This window comes from Falco rusticolus, chromosome 1 (genome assembly GCF_015220075.1).
Source record: "Falco rusticolus isolate bFalRus1 chromosome 1, bFalRus1.pri, whole genome shotgun sequence".
NCBI lineage: Eukaryota > Metazoa > Chordata > Aves > Falconiformes > Falconidae > Falco > Falco rusticolus.
The window spans coordinates 75,528,491-75,553,974 of record NC_051187.1 but is presented as its reverse complement, the minus strand read 5'-3'; the positions used below and the strand labels follow the sequence as shown (position 1 = coordinate 75,553,974).

Here is a 25,484-nt window from a genome sequence, read left to right as displayed (position 1 = left end):
TAGATCTCAGATACAGCAGCAAATTAGACCCAAGTAAAATCACTCTTTTTCCTGCAACTCTCAGTTTGACATTTTTAGTCCAGATTATTCAGGAAATCGAAAGAAAGCAATTTCCCCCTAACAGCCTGTAGATGGGGTGCAATGCACACAGAATGCCAAGCAAGTACCTAGCCTGGTGCAGACGTCTGCTCCCTGTAACCGCCACCCAGGCAGGAGAGGAGAGCTCATCTACAGAAATCATGAGGTAGGGGCTATGTGGTAAAATGCTCAAAATTTATTTTCATTAGTCATTTATTCCCATTTGCCTCGCTCACATCCTCAAGTGTATAAGGCAAAGTTAAATATGAAACTGATTTTTTATTTTCAATTGTAAAAAAGATTCTGTTTCCTCAAAGGACATCATGTTCCAGATATGTATAAATGCTAGGAAAGATAATCTACAAAAATAATATGCAGTTCAAGTAAATGAGAAATATTCCTTTTTGAGCCACCTTGAAAAGCTGACATAAATAGCCTGGTGAAAAACCCTTCTGGTGTTAGAATTCCCAAGTCTGTAAAGCAGGTGACTGCGTAACTCTTAGTATAGTACATTATCAAGAGGCAGATGGAAGACATATCTGCTGCTGGAAAATGCCTGATAAACTGAAAGGCCTGTCAATATGAATGCTGATTTATGGATCTCCTGTCATATTCAGCACTATAACATCTATGGGATCTCCTAAATGACATGATTACCTGTCACAAACGTCCAATCTCTCTTCTTAAGGTGGAAACCAATTTCTCCTTTTTGTAGGATGTGTCAGCTTACTGCTCAAATGTAAATGCTGCTGTGTTTATACTAAGAAAGGGCTGAGACATGCACTTTGCATTTGAAGGTAATATAATGGGTTGTGTGATGTTTTTCAGGCTTTATACAGGAAAATCTGCCAGCCTAGCTTTGGTGGACTAGCTGTCTCCCTGCATGGTCTCTTTGGAAATACAACAGACTTTTTTTTCCAGTTTAGTTTAAACCACTTCCAAAAAGCCACATGTATTAAGTTAAAAGAGCTACTTAACTCCTGCAAAGTATATCATCTTGAGGAATCACACATTTTCCTGCTAGAAGAAACCCTTGTCTCTTCTAGAAATTTATCCCACAGAATCACTTGTCCTTACAACAGGTCTGTCTTCCGCTCAGGAAATGTTTATATTGAATAAGGCTCAACTGCAGTGCTGGTGACCGAGACCAATGTGAGAGCTCTGTCATTGCTAACTGAATTCCTCTATAGCTCAGTAATTACTGTTAATAATGTCAGCAAACCCTTTATTCTGTTGGGGTTTTTTTTCCCCGCTAGGAAGTCATCTGCTTTGTATTATGAACGCTACGGTACACTGAAACTGATGGAAAATCAACATTCTAATTCAAATAACCTATGCCTGGGCATGACTGCAAGGCCTGAATTCACATACAATGAATCCATCATACAGTGCTGCCCAAAGAGCTACTATCCAGCAACGGAGTGCTGGAGATGACCTAGTCCTACTAATTCCTTGAGAAAAATTCCCAGGGTGTGGTTTCTCCAATCAATACTGTGCTCAATGACAGTAACAGGCAAATGCATGAACAGCATTTCTGGAACAGAACTTCAGACCTGAAATCTCCCCCTCTATGGAGAGTCTTGTAGCTGTTAAACTGCCTCCTCTGTGGCCCTGAACAATGGCTGAGGTTCAATGGGACAGTGGGAGGACCAGAGCAGAGGTGCCCTAACATGCACTCTGACTTCTGAGGCTAATGAGTTGCACACTAGAACCTCCTCCTTCTCTGACTGTGTTTTTTAATGACAGCAGATACCACCATGGTGCTTTGGGCTCCATACACTATGAGACATGCTTGTAGGTCACCTACTAGATCAGGCTGCTCAGGTCATTCACATACAAAGCCAGGCAATTTGTGAAACCTTGATGAATGTGAGCATGAACAGCAACCCAGAAGTTTAAACTTGCCAAGTCAGGTATTGAATCCAATCCTTGGTAAAAAGGTGCAAAATTAAAAAAAAAAAAAAAAAATGAGGTCAAGACATTGTTTCATTAATCACTGAAGGTATAGCTATGCCAAATGCAAACACTAAATGCCAGCCAGCAGTACTAGAAAACACAAATGCCTGCCTTTAACTTAAAGCACATGAGCGGATTCACAGGCATCAGTAGTCAGTCCCAAGCATATTTCAGTTCAGTTTGCTAGATATCCCTGTGACACAGAAACAGAAGAGGCAAGAAGAATTGTTTTTCAAAATAGTTGAGATAACAGGTGAGTTACAATAAAGTAAATACAAAATTATCAGGGAGGTGCATGTTGGTATAACTCCAGACTAAGGAAAATAGAGAAGAAAAAAAAGGAAATGGCTACTAATTGCCAAGAAATAGTTCTATTTTTGTATTCCCAAGGGTGTTCTAAAACCACCAATCAGAAAACTGCTCTACCAGATTTAGTAGGAAGCCCACAGTTTCCTGAATCACAGGGCTTTATGAAAGAACCCTAAATACGAGTGGGTGGAAAATTTAAACACCCTACAGCAGCAGTCAGTAATAATTAGGGCCTCAACCAGTGCCTTATTAACCATGTACTGGATTGTCCAGGCGCTTTGGAGAATGAGGGTAGGAAAAAGTATGATTTTGCCAGTGTTAAAGAACTCTGCCAACCTTTTTAAGAAGCTCCAATTACTCTATACATTGCAGCACACAATATAAGAACCGACACACCTTTGTATAGACAAGGTCTTTCTTTGCCTTAGCTGTATTAGTCTTCAAAGCGGTGCTAATAGAGACATATTCACTGCATGAATAAACTGAAGGTGTATTTGGTTCCAGCTTAATGCTGAAGATACCTGTCTCTGCATTTACTGTTGTTGCTTTCCTCCTCTAGTGTCAATGCCCTGTGTGCTGAGCACAAACAGATCAGGAAAGCTGGATGTGTTTCTTCACCTTCTCAGAGTGAAGAGTTAGCTTTATATAAAGTATCATATGTTTCCAATTATTATAGTATTAATATATAAAAATTATTAAGGAACATTTGCCGTTGTAAGGCCTCCTTTCCTGTAAAGCACACTCACACCCTCTCCAAACAGACCAGATGAAGGTTCTTTTGAACCGTTTCTGTAGATGCTCAAGAGCTGAGGACATCAGGCAGCAGCCTTGCCAAAAATTGTTTATATGCTGACAAAGCTGTCAAACACTGTGGACAGATGTCTAGTGATTACTCTCTGACTCCTCTATGCAAGTCTACATGCACAGCATCTATATTCACTCCATACTGCATGTCAAACTGTCCATCCCAAGTCCAGACCTGTATCTAGATCTGGGCTGTGTATTTATATACAAAATATTCCCTACAGAGAAGTATCTTGATAACTTTTTTCCATATCTCTGTTTTTAGACCCTAGGGCCCCAGAATGTAATACGGGTCTCACTTTTTTTTCTTGCAATAGCTGCTCCTGGAAAAGCTTCCAGCGTCTCTGGTGGTGGGTCTCCCATTTCTCCAGAGGGACCAAATTCTCCTGCCATTCCTCTTTCAGAAGCTCACATTCTCTTACAGAGAGGCCGGTCACAACAGGCAGGATCTGAAGAAACAGCTCCGTCACCAACTCTGCTAAAGCATGGGAAGCTTTATAGTACAGTTCCTAATGGAGGGACAAAGAGGGACAGAGAGAGACAGGTGACAAAGTGAACCCTGTGCCAGTCCTTTGGAGCTGTTCCACTGCAGGTCTCCATGATGCCAGTGAGAGAACCATGTCCCACTGAAAACACTGGGCCAGTGACTGACCCCCAGAGCTAAAATCCAGTGCCACTAATGCTTGAGTTAAAAAGACCAGGTTTTGTAGATGGAACAGTTTAAATGTTTTGGTTCAAGGCACACAAGGTCATTTAAAATGCAACAGAGACATGAGCACATGAGACCTGGAATTCTACCTGCTGCCCACATGCAACTGCAGTACAAATAATATCTTGTTTTAGTGGCTATGGTGATGTGTTAATAAAAATACTTATTTTGCAAAGTACTGTGGAAATCCGATGTAGCACAACACCTCATAGGCACACCTTCAAAGGTGCTGATATGAAATGAATGAAGGCAAGAAAGACAGAAGGGTTAAAAGGGACAGTACAGCTTTTAGTTAGGCAAAACTGACATTAGTCATGTTAAATAGTTGGTGCTCTAAGATATGACACTCTTCAATGCCTGAAGGACAGAATTATTCAAATTCCTTCTGATGCAGAACAGGTTTAAGCCTAGGAAAACAAACATCTTCTGGTGGTTTTATTTCAACTAGTCCCATATGAGCGGTTTTCAATTGCTGAAGCTGTTTCACCCACAAGAAGAGTTTGGGTGATTTAGTCAGATGGCATCCAAGCTAAAAAGTCACAGAATCATAGAACTGTTCAGGTTGGAAAAGACCTTTAAGATCATCAAGTCCAACTGTTAGAAGTCCAACTGAACTAATTATTTTTTCTGTCCTTCCCCTTCTCTTACCCATGGACGATGGAAGTGTATTCACAAGTGTTTATGTTCTACTTATTTACTAATGCTTTCAAAGATACATTTCATAAAGGTAACTGCAAATAATTATCCAAAAAATAGTCAGATGTGCTTTGCCAGATCAATTTGTAGCAACATACTTGGTAAGTTGACTTTAAATATGTGTCTAGATCTTCTGCAATTACAGCCTTTGAACACTTCAAAGCCCAAGTATAGGCCAGAGATCAAAGTCTGGCCCTACTTATTCTATTTATTTCTTCTGTAGTTTCATTTTTGCTATCCTTCAACTTAAAGGACTGGGGCTGCATAAAGTTTCAGGCCACAATACATTACTTAAAATATAAAGCACTCCTCTCTGAAGATGCAATGTAAGTGAAAGAAACTAGAATCTAGCAATACTGACCTCTGAAATGTTATGTTTCTATTGTTCAGAACATATAATTTCACTGTCAGGTAACAGTGATGATACCAGCTGTATCGGCAAACTTGCTACAATTTGAGATAATCCCTGAGGAGGAGTGTGGGTAGGTAGCTTTCCCCAGTAGAAGAGAGAAAACAAAAACACATTGGAAAGGTCACACAGACAGTTCAGTACTCGAGCAGTCTGAAGAGCTATTTTTGGTGTGAGTTCCACATGATCTTACTAGTCCAAAAAGCTTTACTGCCTGCCTGGTTTTGCTTTCATTGTAAATAAAGTGTTAGGCCTTAATATAAGCACTATAATATAAAAATAATAAAAACACTTAATATTTACTTCTTTAAATACAGCTAATATTTTTAAAACTCTTTTCAGCACTCCTGTTGCAAGAACAAGTCAATTCTTCTAGTTGTTGCCTTCTTTTAAATACAGGTTTAATTAAAACCTCGTAAGTGACTAAAATCTGTAATGTCTCAATAAAAACACAGAGATATTTATCTAGATGTCAAAAACATTTGTCTGCAGCTCATATACATGAAAAGTTCTAGCAGACTTGTCTTTTTGGGAGAGATACACTGGCATAATGTACTATTGTGTAAGAGCCCATTCCAACTGCTAGATGTGGTATTATAAAAAAGAAAATACAACCAAACCGGCCCTTCCCCCCTGCCCCCACCCCCCACCCCCTCAATGGAAAAGGATGTTAAATTGCAAAGTCAGGAGCTCAGAAACAAAGAATGAACAGAACTTAGGTTGCATGTGAAATCTAATTCTGTTCCCCTGTAATAAACTGGGGGCTCACACAATATTTCCACATGACCTTTCTCTGTTCCATGTTTAGGTTTATCAATACCCATTGAATGGATAGAATTCCTAAAAATTTTTATTTTGTACTTCTCATTGATTGTAAAATATCCAAATTGTGCACTGAACACTAAATTATTATTTTCCTCCTAGGATCTCTCTAGGATGCTAATCACCATATTAATTAGCTGTTTCACAAACAATACATAGCTTATCTTAACAGCTCCCTGCAGTAACCTCTTCTTACGGATAAAGCTGAGGCACACTATCAAAAGCGTTCACTACACCTTCAAGATGACCTGTCTTGATTTTTTCCACTCTCTTACCTGTTTATAAAGCATGCAGGATTTTCAGAGTCCAGCTCCCACTGGCTTTGTTTCATTTCAGAAGTGTTCTGAATTCTTGTAAATTGGGCTACAAGTTTCTGAAACTGGGTACTGGGTGTAAGTATAAGAATTAAGTCAAAGACAACAATCAGAGACCTCATTTCTGGTAATAATTCTCCCATTTCTAACGATTGCTCGCAACACAATCTGGACATGACAGCATCATTAGGGGAACATTTGCTACACAGGTGCATCCTATGTCCCCTACTCCTTAATTCTTACAGTTACCAGTTCCTGTTACAACAAGAGGTAGGATTCACACGGTCTGAATCATCTGTGTAGTTGGCCTGGCTTAGCTTGCCAACACTAATGAAAAATGGTGTGTTTGAATTCTCTCTTCTGCTGCTATTTATTTTAAAACTCAGTCCTTCTGGGATTTAACATAGGCTCAGAGATCCTATGTTTCTAATCTCTGTGTCCCATACAACATTTAAAGAACACTCACTCCATCTCTGTAAACCACCTTCTCTGAGCTTTACTAGCCTTTCAGGACAAGTTAACTTTCCTGCCTATACTGGGTGTTCAGGTATGTAAGAAATTTTCTTGGTTCTGAAATAGTTCAGAAGCAGTTTAGAGGTGCCTGTGGCATCTCTACTGCAACCTGAAAAGATCTCAGGCAGGGTGTTAAGTAACTATTCTTAAATAAACAGTTTCACCTATGGCAGCAAAATCACTTTGCAACATATTTTGCTGCAGAACTGTCAGCATTTCCCTGGCATATTGACAGCTCTGTATTATTATTTACTAGGAAATCTTTTGCCCAGAACATAAAGAAGCTATTTTGTTACGTGCCTTCATGCCATTCTGTTTGAAAACCAAGCGAAGAGAGTTCTGCTTGCACTGCCTGCAGCTTCAAATTACACTGTATACTTACCCTTGGCGCTACCACAGTGGGTATGTAGTTACTGAGGAAAAACCTGACTAGGTCCTGCTCCCACAAAATTACTTACCTGCATCACCTCATTAATGTGATTGGCCAGGTTGTCATTAGATAAAAATGCTTAACTATTTGTTTGCAAAATAATTCATGACCCTCTGCTGAAAACTGGTGTATGAAAGGACAAGAAAGTGAGATCAGAATTCCAGAAGCAGTTTTTCAAATCACAGCCCCTTTAAAAATGAAAATGCTGGGTGAATACATGGAGGGGAAGCAGGACTAAGCAGAACGTTCTTTACATCACAGGAACGTTGCAAAATGGCACACAAAGCAACAGGGAACCTGGTCAGGTGCTCTATGTCCCCAGGATGATGATTTTTAACAGCACTGCAAACTTTTTGTTTAAGTTCTGTTAAAAATTCTACTCTGTTTAAGTTCTGTTAAAAATTCTACTCTGTTTAAGTTCTGTTAAAAATTCTACTCTGACATAAATCCTGCACTTACTGGTCTCATCTGTGGTCCAAGATCACAAAATAAACCACTGTCAGTCATAACTATCAAAACACTAACTTCTCCTGTGTGTAAGGAACTGCTGGCCACACAGCCTTCTTTAATCTGAACACGCAATCGTATGGACATTAGACCACAGGCTGTCCTTCCAATCCAGACCCTAACACAACAGCATGCTCTACCCAGAGGACATACCACAGGTACAATATGATGGCCACACTGTTTAATGCAGAACTTCAAAAAAAAGTAGTGGAACGGTGTTTTCAAATTTGGTAGGGTAAATGGTTAAGTCTACTTTTAGGAAAGACTGCAGATATGATTGAATACTACAGCTAACAAAATAGTTCAAAACTATTCATACTCCAAGGAATGTACTTGATCTGAAACAGTAATAAATTCTGTCTGTGAACAGGGACGGCACACTACATATTATAAAACTTATTTTGCACAGGAAAAAAAAGAAAAACACTAAGAAATCCTACCACTTCCAGGATCTTCTTTTTGGACTAGAACCCGCACAAAATAGTTTTTACAAGCTTCCTGATATGCCATCTCTTGGTTTTTAGAACTTTCACTTAATGAAATTTATTCAAATTGATTCCATTAATAGAATAGCTGATTGCAGTGTTGAATGAACCTGTTTGTACTACCTGGCAGTCAATCTCAAAGCTTTTCAAAAATTCTCCAGAGATATTCATCAAGCATAAAGAAATAACATGGGGTATATGCAGAAATAAAATGGGCTCAGATTAAAATGCGAAGTGCATCTGAACTTCAAAGAAAGCAATAAAAATATAATAATTTTGTCAAAAACCAAGGAAAGTACACAGTTTATCAGATTTCACTACAGAACCAATGAACAATGTTAATGCTTTCCCTCAAATACAAATAATTAAAAGGTTCCTACATCAGATGAGAATAAAGTGAATAGTCAAACTGTGAAGCAGAAGATGTATTTAGAGAGGCTGCCTGTACTGTATTTTACATGCTAGCTACTGACTAGTATATATTATCTCTGAGAGGCATCTGCACAGCTGTTTATTAACTTGTGATACAACAGCATTTAATTAAAATAATTTAAATTTCTGGTCAAAGCTGTAGAATATTCTTGCATGTATCTCCAGAAGCTCAATGGCTAGGATGCTTATTTAAGAGGCAAGAGATTCATCTCCCAGTCCATGTTGTATCTTATTAAGGACATAGATTCAATACTCAGATCATACATCCCATAAATACTTCAGACGCTCCTGGACACCACTGGCTACTAGAAAATACTTCACATTATAAAGTCACACTAAATGGAGAAAAGCTGATTGCATGTACTTTTTCCCCTCTTCCACATGAAGAATTCTGGAAATGCTAACTGGAAAATGAAAGCAGCACCCTGCTTTTCAGCATCCTAAGACCAATAAAACACAATGACATTGAAGTCATCCTCAGCACAAGCTAATTAAAAAAAAAGTTTTTTATTTCCATGCATTTAAAATGGAGGTTCATTGAAATTCTAGTCTTGCCCCCTCACTGGTCCTTGATTTATTCAGGAGGCAGTTTCAATCTTCTCTTTCCGTACAACCTTTTTAGAAATGTGCCTCTGTAGATAAGGTTATGCCCTTTACTAGATCTAACTATTAATAAATGGTGGATCCATAAAGAGGTAAAATACATTTTCTCATGCAATAAGGCAAGAAACAAACTTCAGAATGAAGGCTATCCAACCTCACGGATCTTGTATCAGCTTTGACTGAAATGACCAGATCAAATTTAATCAGTGCCCAAACGCAGAACTAAACTGAGCTCACACAGTAAGAGTTCACAAATTTAATCTATTAGATCATGCTGTCTTTCAGCCTTTTCTGGGGTAAGTCACAAGGCATAATTTCCAAAAGTGAGCATGTGAGGTGGAGGTCTCTTGATATGGATTTCCATCTGAGACAAGACAAGCTGTGGGTGATTCCCCTTGAAAAGAAGCAATTTTGGTACCCCAAACTGCAGTCCACTCTATGAAAAGCATCCTTAACCATATCTCATGTTAATGAAATTACATAAGGAAAGAAATAACAGAGTAAGTCTCTGAGAAACTGTACTTTTCATTTTAACAAAAAAAAAAATCCCCTTTTATTAACAAAGGAAAAAAATCAAATACTTTGCTTCAACCTCACCTTCATGTTTACCCATTCATAAAATGTTTATTGCCTTGCCTGTTGATAATACTCATTACTTAATAGCTTTTAGTCTAAATTCCTGTGCATTTCTATGTTCTGTTAAGTCAAATGAAATAACATTCTGGTGAACTGCTATCAGTAAATGGGAATTATAAATGACAGTAAATTGTGTGTTTTCATGGCTCTGATGTTAAGGAAGAGGAAAACTAATTATTTTACCACAGACTATGTAATTCCTAGCTGTAAATTTATTTCCTTTGTGCAACCTGCATGTCTATCTGTTTTCTTACTAATGAACTATTCAACCATCAACCTCTTTTAACTTCTCCTTTCCCTACTGAAATAAGTAGGTAGTTCCGTTCCCCCACCCCACCCCCAAACAAACAAACAAAAGAGAAAGAAAAGATTAAAGGATGGTGAACACTTGATATGCTAAACTTGACCGACCTGCAAGGAGCTCGCCTTTTCTTTTGAAGAGATCATGAGAAAAGAGAATCAGAATAGGACATACAGGGGGTGCTTTTGCTACCATGTAAATGAAAATTACAGTAAAAACTATGCAACTGAAAACCTACCCAAGCCAATACAAAACTTACTGCAGCACAGTATCCCTTGTGTAGAGGATAATTCTGCAGACTGTGTTTATGAAAGCATTAGTCTGAGCCATTCACTTACCTCTGACACAATTCCTCCTTCAGTTATAATATACTGTGATAATCAAAACCGCTTGCCCCTAATTCTTCAACTTGCACTTCAAAAGTAAGTTATGAAGATAGTGTCTAGACATAGACTATTCACCTACAGCATACTATTTTAATCCACTAGTATGGCTGAAAAGTCCCACGTTATCCTCCAAATATAACTCATTCATTCACTTCAAGCATCAACAGATTCCATTGACCTTGGTTAAATAATTTTGATTGATCTATTCATGTGTGCACAAAACAAACCTACTCAATTATTCTATGCAAACACAGTCAGCTTCCAGATCATTGCATTTTTACATATTTATTCACCAATTTGGATAATTCTTTGATGTATTGTAGCACTGCAGGCTACAGCAGTGCTAGAGGGTTATATAAACCTATCTTGATGAACCCACAAACTGTTTAAAAGGGGAAAAACTGACAAAATAGAAAAGTCATAGAAATTTGAGAAGGGCTTAGAAGAACCTTGTGAGAACAAAGTAAGGATCTTGTCCCACAGGTAAGTGACATCTTTTCTTCTGTCCCCAGGATATTTATTAGTTCCCTATTCGACCACATGTTGACCTTTCCCCTATATTTTACTATCACCTCTTGCATTGAGGTTATCTTTCTACTTATTCATGAAACTAAGTCTGTCAGGCTTTTTCCCTGCTTGCTTATACAAGGACAAACCGAGGTAACTGTTGAAGTAAGTCGTCATTCTAGAGCACAACTGCTGGACGAACAGAGGGCCTAAACTTAGTATCACATACAAGCCTTGCCAGGTTGTTTTCCCTTGAAAAAAAAAAAGGTAACAGACTAAGGACCACAAGCTTTGGGCAACAGCAGGGCACTTGGTCAAGTGAACTTATCAGAGTGCAACCCTTGGGAACTTTGTACTGGTTGTCTTCCCTGAGGATTTATTCTAGTTCGTCATCGACAGTGCAAGTTTTGATAGAGTACTTAAATGGGGGTGAAAGGTTTAGAAAGTTGATACAGGATGCATGCACCTGCATGCTCTGACAGTTGCTTTGAAAGCTGCTGGAAACTGTTCTTAGCTAAGAATACTGAGAATGCCTGAGAATGGGACCTAACCAGCTAACTGGGTATTATCCATCTGTCTAACACTGGTGCTATCACACTCCAGACATTACTGGATATTACTGCATATAGTCATTTGTCTGAATCAACATGGCTGTTCTTTACTAGGATATGGGTGTTTATCTGATGAATTGCATTACTGATGATGCCCCAAGGACCATGAAAGCAAATTAAGAAAACAGAGGGCCTGGATGTGTTAAAAAAGACCCCACCAGGGTTTGGGGTCTGCTGCCATTAATCTGACAAGTGTGGTGTGATTCATTCCAGTTTTGGGGGTTTCCAGCTGAAGTCAAGATGGCAATGGGTGCATAAGCAGGAACTTGTCTGGAACGCTAAATCCTGTGGGTACTGGACAACATTAGATTGTTCAGCCCAGAAGAAACAGACAATATTTGTAATCCTCGGCCAGTAGAAAGTATGAGCTACTTGGAAGAGGGAGCATACAGGATGCTACTGCTAAATCTAATCTTGGTTATGGAGAAATTGTGATTCAGATAAGTTTGCCTCCTCTTGGATTTAGGTAATTAGCTCCTAGTAAGACATCTCAGTTTCACTTCCCTTAAATGCAACAGCTATTTAACTTCCGTGTGTGGGAAAGCATAACTACTTTGTGCAGTTCTGCAAGGCTTATTTTCATGTGCAATAAAATATAAAGTGGGCTGAACTCTTAAATATTTAATTACTTCTAGTATTTTCCACTCGGACTATGTTTACAAATGTATAAATGCATCTTTTTAAAATGTCTTGCAGTCTATCTTTGGATGTCTGGTGGTCCACAGGCTAAGGAATATTCATCTAAGTATCTGTGGAGCATGCCAGGGTGACTTCAGAGAGTTTCACTCAGTTTCTTCAGTAATATTGCTACGATTCTTTTGCTACTGTAATGATAAAAAAGCAACAGAACAGAACTCTCTACTGGTGAATTTCTTTTCTTGCCTTCTAACTTACTTAGTAACACATGCTTGCAGCTATGGAAGTATGGAGATTAAGTGAACAATACAATGTTTAACCAAAACTTTAATTTAACCTTTTCCTTGGTCACGGTAGAACAAAAATTGCAGAGTCCAAACCTTCCAAATGAGCACAAGGTAAATGACTATCAGTTAAGCTTCAGGGAGTACAGACCTTCTGGAACGACAACCTGGAGCACTGCTCTGTTTGTTGATGTGCCCAAACTAGCTGGTTCAAATGCAACTGGGACATAGGTTACAGTGCGGTGCTGACTACTGCCATGTGAGGGTTGCTGGTACTCAGCTGGTCAGTCTAATGTTTGCTTGCTTAGGTCTACCTGAGCTGCAGTCACATCACTGCACTGGGGAGTATCTCAAATCCCTGGCGCCCACCCACCGTTATCTTGCCTTCCCACTGGTAGCAGTAGATCCTCCTAGCAGAGACCCAGAGAAACTAATTGAAGGGGCAAAGCTTCTGCTTGTCCAAGGTGCACTTCTACTGTGAAAGTGTGGTGGAACAGAGAGAGAAGCAAAGTTGTTGTGGTTGTGAGATGCAACTCCTTCCCCTTAATGGTAAATCTACTTTTGCTTTTATGCGCCAAGTAACAGACAACATGTGTAACTACTGCACTTCCCTCACTGCAGAAATCAGAACAGCTCCATCTACCTACAGCGGAGCTACACTCATTTGTATTTTCTATTCTTTCCAGCTTATGCTGCTTATGAGGTATATTCAGAAACAGTCTGTTCTCCTAAAACTCTGACAATCTGTAGTATGTGTATTTAGGGTTAAGGGGAGAAAGTGCAGCTGTTCATTATGTTAAATATCACAATAAAAATGTTTTATTAAAGAAAAAAGAAGTGGAAATTAAGATTTGTGGACCCTCATTCAACAGATGCCAGCTGGATCACAGTACTTGCAGTTTTTCTTGTCTGGCTGGCAGTGTTTGTTTGGGATAGGAATAAGAGAACAGCTGTAATATGGAATGTAATGGCTTAGAGATAGGTGAATTGGCAGAGTTCAAGTTTGTACAGCTCTCCTGGCAACTTGGCAATTCCAGAAACACTTAATTCACCAAACCGATTTTTCTTTAATGGAAAAGAAATCTTAGCTAATAGTGCTTAAAGAAATAGGATTTTCAGTTTGATCTTAGTGTGACTAAAGCAGCGTAAACAATAAAGGAAAGCAATATAATTCCACAAATGAGGTGGAACTATGCAGGGTAAAAAAAATTCTTTGGTCTCCAGAGACTTCAGGTGAATTGAGGAAGGGGGTGGAGCAGTTAGTAACTCTGGAGAATGGACTGTATAGTAATGCACAGTAATATCAGCAGACATGTTGATTTTTCTTAAATTAAATAGTTTTGCACAATTAATCCACCCTTATTCACTGGCACAGCCCTCCAAGCAAACTTCACCTTTCTCCAAAGTAGCAGTAATAGTTCTCAAATACTCTGTTGCTTGCACTATTGCATAAAACCATGGCAAAACTATTTGTTCTAAATACAGTGGCTTTATTTTTTTTATCAACTGAATCTGAAAACGTGCATGTAGACTAGAGCTAATTAAGATTGTGTGGGTATCTTATCCTAATGTGATAGGGACTACAAGTTTCCATAACACCCTGATCTGGTCATAATTAATCATGACAAGGATTCTGTTGAGCTGAAAGTGATTAGCTCCAGCCTAATTAAAGGTCATTGCTGGCTACAGCTTTGGGCTTCATCAGATAGATCATGTTATATATTTTTTCGGTGCAGACAGAAAATCATTAAAGATTATGCAAAAGCATGAAGTATCTACATATTTTCCAAATCAGTAATATAAAGAAGTCTAAAAATATTACTTACACAAAAGATCTGAACTTATTTCAGGGAATTAACTAGCGTCAAAACAATTTCTCTGAGAGGAAAAGAGATGAGAAAACTATTTTTTGAGATGTAGTGAAGTTAACTAAGAATAGTATCATCCTACTGTGGTGCACAGGAGATAATTATGCTACATAAAAGAAGTCTCTCTCCCAGTAGTAATGACAGATGTTGTATGCTCTCAAAGTTATTGCAGCCTTGTCAGCCATGCAGGCAGCACATTTTGGCAGACCACATAGGCATTTTCTGACTAATGTGAGGTTAGGAAATGTAGTGGATTGGGAAGGTAGACAGGAAAAGGCAACCTAATGTGGAAGATTGTCCTGTCTCTATCTCCTGGTTTGCCAGCCTAGCTTCCTGGAGCTGCCATGATCTCTCTTGCAATTCCCCAACCCTCCCAGGCTCTGACATTGTGTAGCGAGGTTAGAGGATCATGAGAATTATTTTACTAAATAACACATATCACTAGAGGTGGTACCTTGTAGAGATCTGCAACAGCCTCAGTGCTCTTGAAGTCATCCTCCTCCTCCAGTTCCCACTGTGCTTGTCGATGCTTCTCTAGCAGCTCATGGTAAGCCTAAAAGAAACACAATAGGTATATTTAAATAGCTGAAAAAGTTTTGATAGCTTTTTGTGATCCTCCCCTTCTCTGATCTCCTTCCCATGTATCATCACAGCAGTGTTTATCTGAAACTGTGACTCAGAGGGAAATGAAACTTGCCTTATCGCCTCAATTTGAGCATATCTAGTCTTGAGTATGAAACTCCCTAGCCTCAGCAATTTGGGATTAAATAATATGTACTAGTACTGGAAATTGTGAAATTATCTGATTTGCAGCCTGCTTTCCTGTGTATGAGTATCACTTCATCACAGCCAGTACTATGAGGTGCAGAACAGCCATCAGGTATCATCATCAGACACCTTAGTTACAGTAGTATCACACTGTATAGGGCTTTTACACTGGGGTTAGTCACCATGTCCCATGGTGCTCCCTAAAAGGCTGATCTATGACTTGGTCCAGATTTGGTCCTTGGTCAGAGACTTCAGAGGGTGCAATTATTTTTTTTTTCTTCAAGCTAGGACTGTAATGTGTTGGCATCCTCATGTGATGTAATGGAAGACTGAATTTCACAGGCAAAGAACATCCCATTCTATAGACTAATGAGTGGTCTTATACATAAATATTCCATATTTTGATTTAAACTACCAAGTGCCCTCTCACATTCCTGTGGTAGGCATGGCTTTCTAGGTATGTCAATAGGGTTCTTCTAAAGAGCATGAAAGTGCTCATAAACTCTCCATGTTCAGGTCACTCTTGTAGAGGTGGACTTGAAAATTCACACTGATGAAATCATAGTTTAACACAGAATTTGGCAAGTTGATTGCTGTAACTTGTATGCCCACCGAGGGAGGGCTGAGCAAGACTGGGTTACCATAACTAGCACTTTTTGGCTGTGTGCTTCACTTGATCATCCCTGTACTCTCTGCCAGTGAAAAGCAAAATGAAAATGCTCCTTTTTCCAGTGGAAACATAAATGTAGGAGGCAGAATGATATAGGGACTCTAACCTTTACTATCTAGGTCATTTTGTCATATAACAAAAAAACCTCAGTACTGCAGCAACAAAACCATTACCATCCAACTCATATTCAGAAGAAACTGATGCAAAGAAAATTCACTGCAAAATCCACCTTCTTAATCGGCAACCACTGAAAATTCAGCAGGAAGGTCAGATACTGCCAAGGCTGCTACCATGGTTGCATTTTGATGAGATGTAGGGGGGAAGCGAGAGAAAAGAGTGCACTTGATGGCTACAACTCTGGGCTCATGGTGAGGATTCAGGACCAACTCCTTCACTGCTGGTCTGGCTGTGAACCATGAAACAGGTTTAAAATAGCTCCTCAATGTTGAGGGGATTGTTCGCAAAAAATAATTACCGGATAATTTAAGACAAACCATGGTAGCTGTAGATATATACAATTTCTTCTTATGCTTCAATCAGTCTCTGGATTCAAGACCCCATCCATTCTGGGACAAAAGGCTTTCTCCACTCTGGCACCAGCAAAGCTTAAATTTCTGACTTGTCTTATTATTTGCACACAGGCGTTTCACAATACTAAGATTCGGTATTGAAGTGCAAGTTGTCTATTCCTGCTCAGCTTGTCATAAGTAGATCATTAGTCTACAGTTTAACTAAACATATTTGTTAGCTTTCTAAGGTGTACAGAATAGAGCACCTCTTGCACAAAGCTGTGTGACTAACTTTGTCAGGGAGAGGTCTTATTACAGAAGTTCTAAGCTTTGTTTAATGAATTTGGGAGGTGTCCAAGAATTCTGAATTATGTGTGTAAGGAAAATACATTCACAAGTCCTCAGTGGCTACAAAAACGTGTGATAGAATTATATAGTCTCAAGTTATGAAAAGACAGAGGTTAAATGTGCTCTGCTGTTTTAAAGTGCCTGAAACCTTTTGTTTTCAAGTTAGGTGTTGCCAGACAGATGTTGCATACAAGAACAGTACCTGCATTATCTAATTCATACAATATAATTACAGAACTTGGCCCTGCAGTACAAAATTGCAGTGTTGAGATCAATAAATTTTGACAGTTTGCCACAGGAATTTGGGTCTTCTCATACAGTAATTTATCTAAGTTACTAAATTTCATCAAAAGTTTAACACTGCTGGATGTAACACTTTAACCTTAAACTATTTCTTTTCATGAAAATTGAGGACTGATTTTTTTTATTATTTCTTAGTAACTGGGGTCTGTAGTTCTCAGCAGTTATAGGAGTTTTCCAGCTCTCAGCATTTACAGCTAAGAACTCTGATGTCGTATATACATTCTGAACAACAATAAAGCTGTACAGAAAATCTGGCCAAAAACCCATTACACTGGCCACTGTATACCATATTAAATTATCTATTGCTAGCCTTCTCTAAGGTATTCAGCCAGCAATCATAATGAGTTTTTCCTCTGCTTATGTGAAATTTGATAGTCTTTTGAGCCTCAGTAACCTCACCCATAGAAAAGCAATTAGATTAGTGCAGTCTGCTTTCTTCTGTAATGCAGGCCAGATACTTCCCTCCACAGATTTCCTATATTGAACATATAGTATCTAAGTAAAAGAGGTTTTCCAAAAAACATGCAATCTAGCATTAACACCCTTTAGCATTTTGTTCCAATGTGACAACACCAACACTGAAGAAAATGTCTCTAAGAAAGCTTAGGCAACAGGGGATTTCACCCCTTCCTACCTGTGCTACTGTACATGATTCTCAGGAGGTCTCAAAAATGCCAACTTTATGGAACTCAGAGAAATCTGCAATATATTTGGCCTTAAAAACTAATGGAACAGTGAAATTAAGCTTTTACATGCTCACCTTAAGAAAATCATGAACATCTTCATTATGAAAAGTTTTACTGAGGAGACTCCCCTGTTCAGCTTTGTGTCTGTTTTTGAGCTCTTCTCTCTTCTTTGCACGGCACTCCAGTTGTTTCAAGATCATGTCTTTACTTTGCTGCATACATTCTGGAACATAAACCACTGATGATTAGATACCACAACTCCACAGGGAGAAAGTAGCATCTGCTACTGTCACACAACATAAGCGCACAGAAATCTGTTAGTGAGTGAAACAGGCACGTAATTACCATGCAGGATTTCATATTTGACTCTTACTTCGGACTTTTTAGATGTGAACTTTTGGGTTGTTACATGGCACTTAAATCCATCAGGGTTTTGGATCATTACCATCCTGCACCCTCCCTTTCACTGGTGCTTCAGAATGGAATTGGTGCTTTTGATGTCCTGCCTCTGCTTCATGTCTCATTGCCTCTCCACCTAAGAACTTAATTCATTTCCCCCACTCGCCCTGTCCCAGACCAGTACTTCACTACTGACACAGACAGCTAAAGGGGAACACAAAGAAATAGTCATTTGTGGCTGCTGTTGTGCCACCACACCAAGCTGCCTTAACTATAAGAAATTACTTTTTGGAGAAATAAAGGAATACAGTACTGTAGCACTGAGCATGTTACTTATTCTCCATGCTAATTTACTGTGCTTATCCACAGGCTGATGGTGCAGTGACAAAACACTTGAAAGTGCACTGAAAGTACAGGAAAACCTGTAATAAAAATGTCATCTGAACAAATGTAGCAACTGTTATTTTTAAATGCTACTTGACTCTCCACTACTTCCTTGTTTGTTTCCTAGGAGCAGTCTTGCTGGCCCTGTGCTCTGCTTGTGAATTACAGGTACAGTTTAACTTAATGTATTTAGGAGCTCATAAGCAAGGTCAACATAGACTCTCATGTGAAAATGCTGCACTCCAGATTTTGTTTTATTTTTTAACACATTTCACTTCTATCTAAACCCAGGAGGTTGATAATGCCCTTTTGCACAGGCTGTACTATAATATATAGCTATATATAACTATAAACACCTACTTGGCATAAAATCAAGGCCTTGACTGAGGTATTTTTGCTCTGGAACAAGAGAAAATTGACAAAAAGTGGGAAAAAAACACCCACAGATGTATGCTTAAGGAATGTTAGTGGCTGAACCTATGCAAAGACTATGAACTAGGTGCGCCAGTTTTAGAAGCAAACATCCATGAAAATCTGTACCACAATATACAATTCATATCAGAAAATGGTATCAGTGAATGCCAAAAAGTGAATGAGCAGCACTGCAGCAAGAATATACTGCAACAAGACTACATTCATTCTGACTATCCCATCCACTGAGCTCTAACGCGAATGCCATTTTACTAGGACAATTGTCTTTAAATACGCCCACAAACAGCAGAAAAGGTTCTGGAAAATGTGTTAAATACTTCTCACTGCTTTCTTTTTGGCTAACCATGTACTCTTAATTTTCCATAAGCGCTCATGGGAAGCACTGAGCCCTTGATACAGCACCTATTAGAGAAGTTGGGCTATGTTTCTCAACATCTTGGGCAGTAGGTAACATGCACAGTAACACAGGGAGAACCTTAAATCAGTTGGTCAGTAGCTTAGACTCTGTTACAATTGTGTACTTTACAGATAGGAAAGGCGAAGGGTGGAAGAGGAAGAGACTTCGTTTTTTGAAATATTTTAGTCTGACATAATACAAGAGAAGTTCACCTGAAGATCATAAGCTTTAAAGATATCTTTTCACAAGAGTGACAGCACAAGTCTTTTGTGTTATCTTCTGGCTCCACATGCTAGCAGGAGATCATGAGATGGTATTCTGCACATATACAGCTCTTTCTGTTCCTAACACTAGCCAGTACCACGAACAATGTCAAGTACATTAACAGTAAATGGAGAAATCTCACAAACACTTGGAACAAATGTGACTCTTCTTCAATTTTCAGATTAATGAAATAAGGTATAGATTATGTGAACTGTACAGTAACTTCATAGTAATGCCTGGAACAAGACCTAAAAGGCTTAAAGCCAAGGTTCCCATTCTGAGCATCCACCCTTCACAATAATAAGTGTTCCTGGCCAGCTCATCAACACCTTTTTAAAACAGAGGGTATGGGGCCAAAGCCATAATTTCTTTACTATTTAATACAATAATGAGAACTCATACCCATATTTGTTAAGTCATGAGCTCTGGTCTAAGTACTCACCATTACTGAAATGCGCCAGCTGTTCCCAGAAGGCCTTGTGCAGATCTGTTAAAAGTTCTTCTTTTTGTCGGACAGAGAGATTATTCTTTACAGTTAAATGGTCTAGAATATTTGATACAATATTTAATCTACACTTGCACTCTTCTGGTATATAGGACTTCAGTGAATCAACCATTTTCACCATAAGCTCCCAGCTGAATAACCTTTCCTGAATGTCCTAAAACAAACATGAAAAAGTCCCGTTCAGAAACCAAGAACCGGTCTTCGGTTGTGGTTGTCCTCTCATTGTATTATTAATTTACAAACTACACAGAAAACTAAGGCTTCTCAAGACCATGTGAATAACAATCTTTATGTACTTAAATACTTCTGAAAATCTTGACCAGTGTAGGATAGCAGTAGATTTGTTGCATGTTCAACTGCAAGACCTAATCTGAAACTACCAGTGTTTTCCATTATTTGTAGCTGACAAGATGACATTAAGGCAGGAAAAGACAACAACAAGCTTGCAGAACAAACTTAAATACTCAAGGGGGAAAGACAGACAGAAGGGCAACGTGGAAGTTGCGGACCTCTTTTCAAGATGCTATATGGCACACCAGCATGGACCTTCATTTTGACACGTATCTTATTCTGATACTGCTGTGACTCCTTCGAGCGTGTTGTCAGCTGGAATTCAGTAAATATACTAAAAACTAGTACAATTGCCTATGGCCTAGCATCTTTCATTTCACTGTTAGAGAAGAAGCCCAGGACTCCAGTATAGAGCAAGATTTCCTGGGTGAATATGCAACTACTTTAGATAATGCTGCAAGGTTGGAAAGAGTGTGACAACTACTGTAGTTAACAGACACACACATACAATGACCTTTGCAATGAGATGTAAGCGTCATGGTAGTGACTTCAGGTAGAAATATGTTCTGTATCTATATTCAAACACCTCATTTGAAGCCTGACCATCTGAAGGAACTTACTGTACAGTAGCCCAGTATGGGTCAAGTGTGATCAGCCGCAAAGACTATTTTCACACCTCGCCAGCTCAGTTTACTTGCTGCTCCAATGCAAAACTAACAAGCTAATAAATACTGTATGTGCTTTAGTAAGCCAAATAAAGCTAGCTATCATTTATTCTCCAAACTAATAATAAATTCAGTGGGCCAGATTCTGATTGTACTGTTAACTTATAAATTTCAAGTAATTATTTTAGTATGTCCTGTGCAAAGCAAATATAGGACCTGTTAGATTTAAGACAACATAAAGCACAGTGCTGATGCATTCACAAATGCATTTTTCCCTCTTAAGACTGTATCACTAAGAGACGTTAAGGGTCTTCAATTCCAGTTAAAGTCACTGTACACACAGTATCAGCCTAAAATTTAAATTAGGATTTCTCAAAGTGGAATAAACACTCTGAAAGAGAAAGAAATAACCTAATGCCCAAGGTAACAATTTTTCTTCATCATTAGATCCAGTCCTCTTGCTCCTGGCTCACTGTCTGCATTAATACCGCTTTTTCCTAACATGACTGCCTGAACGGTATTTTGAGAATTAGAACTCAAGTGCAGAGAGTTCACCCTCCCGTGAGTCTTCATAAACCACAATCGAAGCTGAGCTCTTTGAAACAAAGCTGAAAGAGACAACCAGAGTAAGCTGCCTACATCATTCCCGAGGCAGGACTGACAGACTCTGTGCACTTGCATCATTCTTTATGTTCAGATTGACTAAATCTCTCTCAACTTTGATTTCTTTTTGTACTTTACCATTGCCTGCAAATCTTGAGATTCACTTAATAAGCTTTCTACTGCAATCATCTTCTCAGTCAGATCCATCATTATCTTTGTTGCTTTGGCACTTGAGCATTTTGTTTGGTCCAAAAAAGCCTGCTGGGCTTTGTCAGTCTGCTTCCAGAAAGTTTCCATCTGTGGAATATGAATCAAAAACCAATTCATGTTCCCTCATTAATCATCTAATATTTCATTACAGCAAGAGGCGTACGAGTCTACCAAGATACAAGTCACCAAGACTACAGACAGCTTTTGGTATCAGTTACAGTGAAAATTTTTCATAGCTACAGTGCCTGTTTACTACATGATGATACACGTGCTGGTGGCACATAACCAGTAGATCAATCCTGACCTTTTTAAAATGTAGTCATTCTGTATAACCTGCTAAGAATTTGTTGTTAGCTCTCTATGTATTGCATCTATAAAAGCCTATTACGTTGTTAGCAGTAAAGGGAAAACTAAAAAAGATACCAAACTGCAATCCTTTTTTCTGAGAAGTTTGTTTAGCTGTGGGAGCAGGCATTTTAGGAGAAGTGAAAATTGTCACTGTTTTTCACCATTAAAGCCTTTCAAAGACACATGCTACATAAGCACTTTGTAACTGTGCTGGCATGAAGTACTTTATGCAGTATCAGCACAGTCCATGAGCCTATTCCAACACATTATCATATGGGTAATCTCTAGTTTTAGGCTCCAATCACGCAAACACTTATGATTGTGCACAACTGTGAATATTCTGTGGTCTTCAATGGGATTACTAGTACACATAAAGATAAGAAAATTTACCCACTGCCAAGATTTATACTATGTCTGAGTTTTGGAAAAAAATGTGACTATGGCATCTGTAAAGCAAAAAACCCCTTTATATTACAGAGGGAAGAGTGGATTAGTTCAAGGTCCTGATCTATATGAATCTGTGCACAGGGAAATCATTTTCAATATGGATGAAAAGCATCTGCTGGCATAAGACTGACAGACCCACTGAAGGATGACTGCTTCTGTTGAATAACTGCCTCATGTTGCTCAGCGAGGCTGCCAGCAATTTTTTTATGTGACTAACGCCAGAGAACTCTAAACAATCAATTTTTCACAGAGCAAAGTTAAATCGCAAAAAAAACTTGACACAGATGTACCATCATTACCAGGACTTCCACTATAAAGTGAAAGGCACAGAGAATCAAGAGAAAGCTGAGAAAATTCCCAGTGAAGCACTTAACCACAAGATACTAAAAAACTTCTCTATTAAATCCTCTATGGAAAAGGCCCAAGTCTGAGATGACGGGCTGTTTAGTTCAGGGCTGAAGTGTCAATCAGTGCAGGCAGCTCACATTGCTATCAGTCTGACTAGTCAGTCTCTCATTTTCATCAGCAGTGAATTTGCTCATACCTCAAAAAACAGGACTGGGAAGGAGAATATCTTTCAGACTACTCAGTTTGCTGCAAAATAATATACAGAATACTCTTAACCTCCACTTTTCTAGCCTGCAATCTATTCGGACACAGTGACACTACTGAAGAGAAAAAAAAATCTTAATTTCAGAATCAAATGCCTGCTAACAAACTGTATTTTTACATCAATGTTGCATAATTTTACATCAATTTACATCATGTAAATGTATTCTAATTCTAATGTAGAAAGGTGCTAAAGAAAAATGTTTTGCTTAAGTAAATGTGCAAAGCATACTAAAAGGTTGTACTGTAATTATTTTCTTGGTACTTATTTCAGTTAAAGTTTTATAGCCTCTTATTACCTCTTACTCAGTTATGGAGGACTGAAGAAAACAGGTGCTAGGACAAAATCCTAAAAGTCAGGCTATACACAGGCTTGAAATAAATCTTACCATCTGACAAGCCAGAGACATTTCTCAGTTCTAAATGCACTGTGATAAAACAGTGTTTGTATAAAAAACATTGGGTCCCAAAGGACGTTAGAAATACTTTGCTGGAGCAGTGTAAAAATATTTTCAGGAGTTGTACACATCTAGACTACTAACTGTGGACTAGTCAACACAACAGTTAAAAAAAATAAAAAAGCATTCCACACCAAAAGAATAACATTACAATAAGATTTTAGAAAAAAATTGAAAGTTACATTATCTATTACGTGCTCAGAATATTCCCTTTCTTTCCTTTCTAAGTCTTCTACAGTCTGGTACTCTGAATTATGGGCTCCTGACACCTCAGTATTCTGGAGTCTAGAGTGAAGCTGCTTCTGTAATTCTTCAAAATCCTGGAGGAAAAAGCAAATGATTTGTTACGCAGAAAAACAGGCATAACTTCTAAATTCAGGAGTGAACTGGTATGTTATTTTTGGCTCACAGTTAAGAAAGCTGAACAAGAGCGTTTAGGAAGTTCTATCTCTGAGTAATGTACCTTCTGCAGCAAGCAAAGAAAACTCAAGGTGTACGGTAGCTCTGAACCACAGTTAGTACAAATACATACATTTCCACTAGTATGTGAATACAATCTTTACTGAATTCAAGTTTTAGTAAACACTGCTTCCTAAACTTTCATACTAACAATCCTTTGAATCTATCCACAAATGTATTTTTATTTTAATGCACGTGCCCCATCCTAACAGGCAGCTATGAGTGCACATGTTGTGTTTAAAAGCAGAAGTATGTATCCAGATATGACAATCAGTGTTTCCTGCAGAGTGCTAGCACACACGGATGAACACCTGTAATGCTCATAAGGGACAAATTACAGGCTACATGATTATATGGGGTTTTTTACAGTTTTTCAGTCCTTTGAAGCCATGATTATTTTTTCTGAAAGCTAATGACAGCAACAAATATTAGTCTTCTGTCATTACTTAGGAGGTTGGTACTGAAATGGAGGATTCTTTAGTTGTTGAAACATGCCTTACACAACAAGCATTTACTTTTAATACCACCCAATTTTAGGTGTCAATGCATTAACTTGATACTCATAAGCCTTAAAGAAATGTAACCACATTTTGACAAGCTTCACAAACAATTTCATCAAAATCCTATGCATTTTTCTTACAATGCAGAATTAAAAGAGGAAAATGCTGCTGCAATAAATCATATAATCTTCCATCTTGGCAATGCAGTATGACAGTAAATAGTTTCTAGTGCTAACGCTTTTGCTTATTACCAACATCTCTTTTACACTGTATTAATAACCAGCCTTGTCCCTTTACATGATATGGAAACTCTAAGATTGCCACATGTCCAAGACTTTTCTCTCCATAATACAGGACACAGGAATCCCATATTGACACTCAGACAACTGGACTACTCTAGCAATTACTTCATCTAACAAACAATATTTAATCTTCACCTTGAAGCAGCTCAGTTAGGTGCACAAAGACAATGATGCTGTCAAACCTCTTTAAGAGTTAGGCTATACCAGGAAACATGCATCTGTATTACCTCTGTGTTTATAAATTGAAGTAATTATCAGAAGTCCATCAGAAAAAGGGATTCACACACCAAAAATAATTTTTCCTTTAGTAAATACAATCAACTTTAACATTAAAACTGAAGATTTAAGGCAGAAGATTGGTTTTAAGGCAAAACACATTCTGATATAAATTATAAGGTACAACTACAGAGATTCCTGATATTCACAGATTGTGATACTGCACAAACAAAATAAATCTCAACCAACTAGAGCTGACAAGCTGATAGACTAATGCCTAAATGTGAAATTCCATCTGTATGTGAGAAGATTATATATTGGATTAGGCTGCTCAGAGAAACAGTGGTGTCTCCTTTAGGGCAAATACTCAAGACTTGGATTGGAAGGGCACTGGATAACCTTACTTAAGGCCCTG

The 25,484-nt window shown here is 38.4% G+C and overlaps 1 protein-coding gene across 9 annotated transcripts in view; it reads right to left on the bottom strand.

Annotated features, from left to right (window-relative positions):
• The window catches only part of EVC (EvC ciliary complex subunit 1), an 80,956-nt gene that overhangs the window by 43,725 nt on the left and 11,747 nt on the right, over positions 1–25,484 (bottom strand). For all 9 annotated transcript variants that reach the window (XM_037385012.1, XM_037384999.1, XM_037385022.1 and 6 more), the window contains 6 exons: positions 23,775–23,912; positions 21,659–21,817; positions 19,899–20,115; positions 17,655–17,803; positions 14,751–14,849; positions 3,447–3,656 (listed from right to left, as the gene is read on the bottom strand). In XM_037385012.1, the coding sequence (XP_037240909.1) occupies positions 3,447–3,656; positions 14,751–14,849; positions 17,655–17,803; positions 19,899–20,115; positions 21,659–21,817; positions 23,775–23,912 (972 nt within the window). The remainder of the gene's footprint in view (positions 1–3,446; positions 3,657–14,750; positions 14,850–17,654; positions 17,804–19,898; positions 20,116–21,658; positions 21,818–23,774; positions 23,913–25,484) is intronic.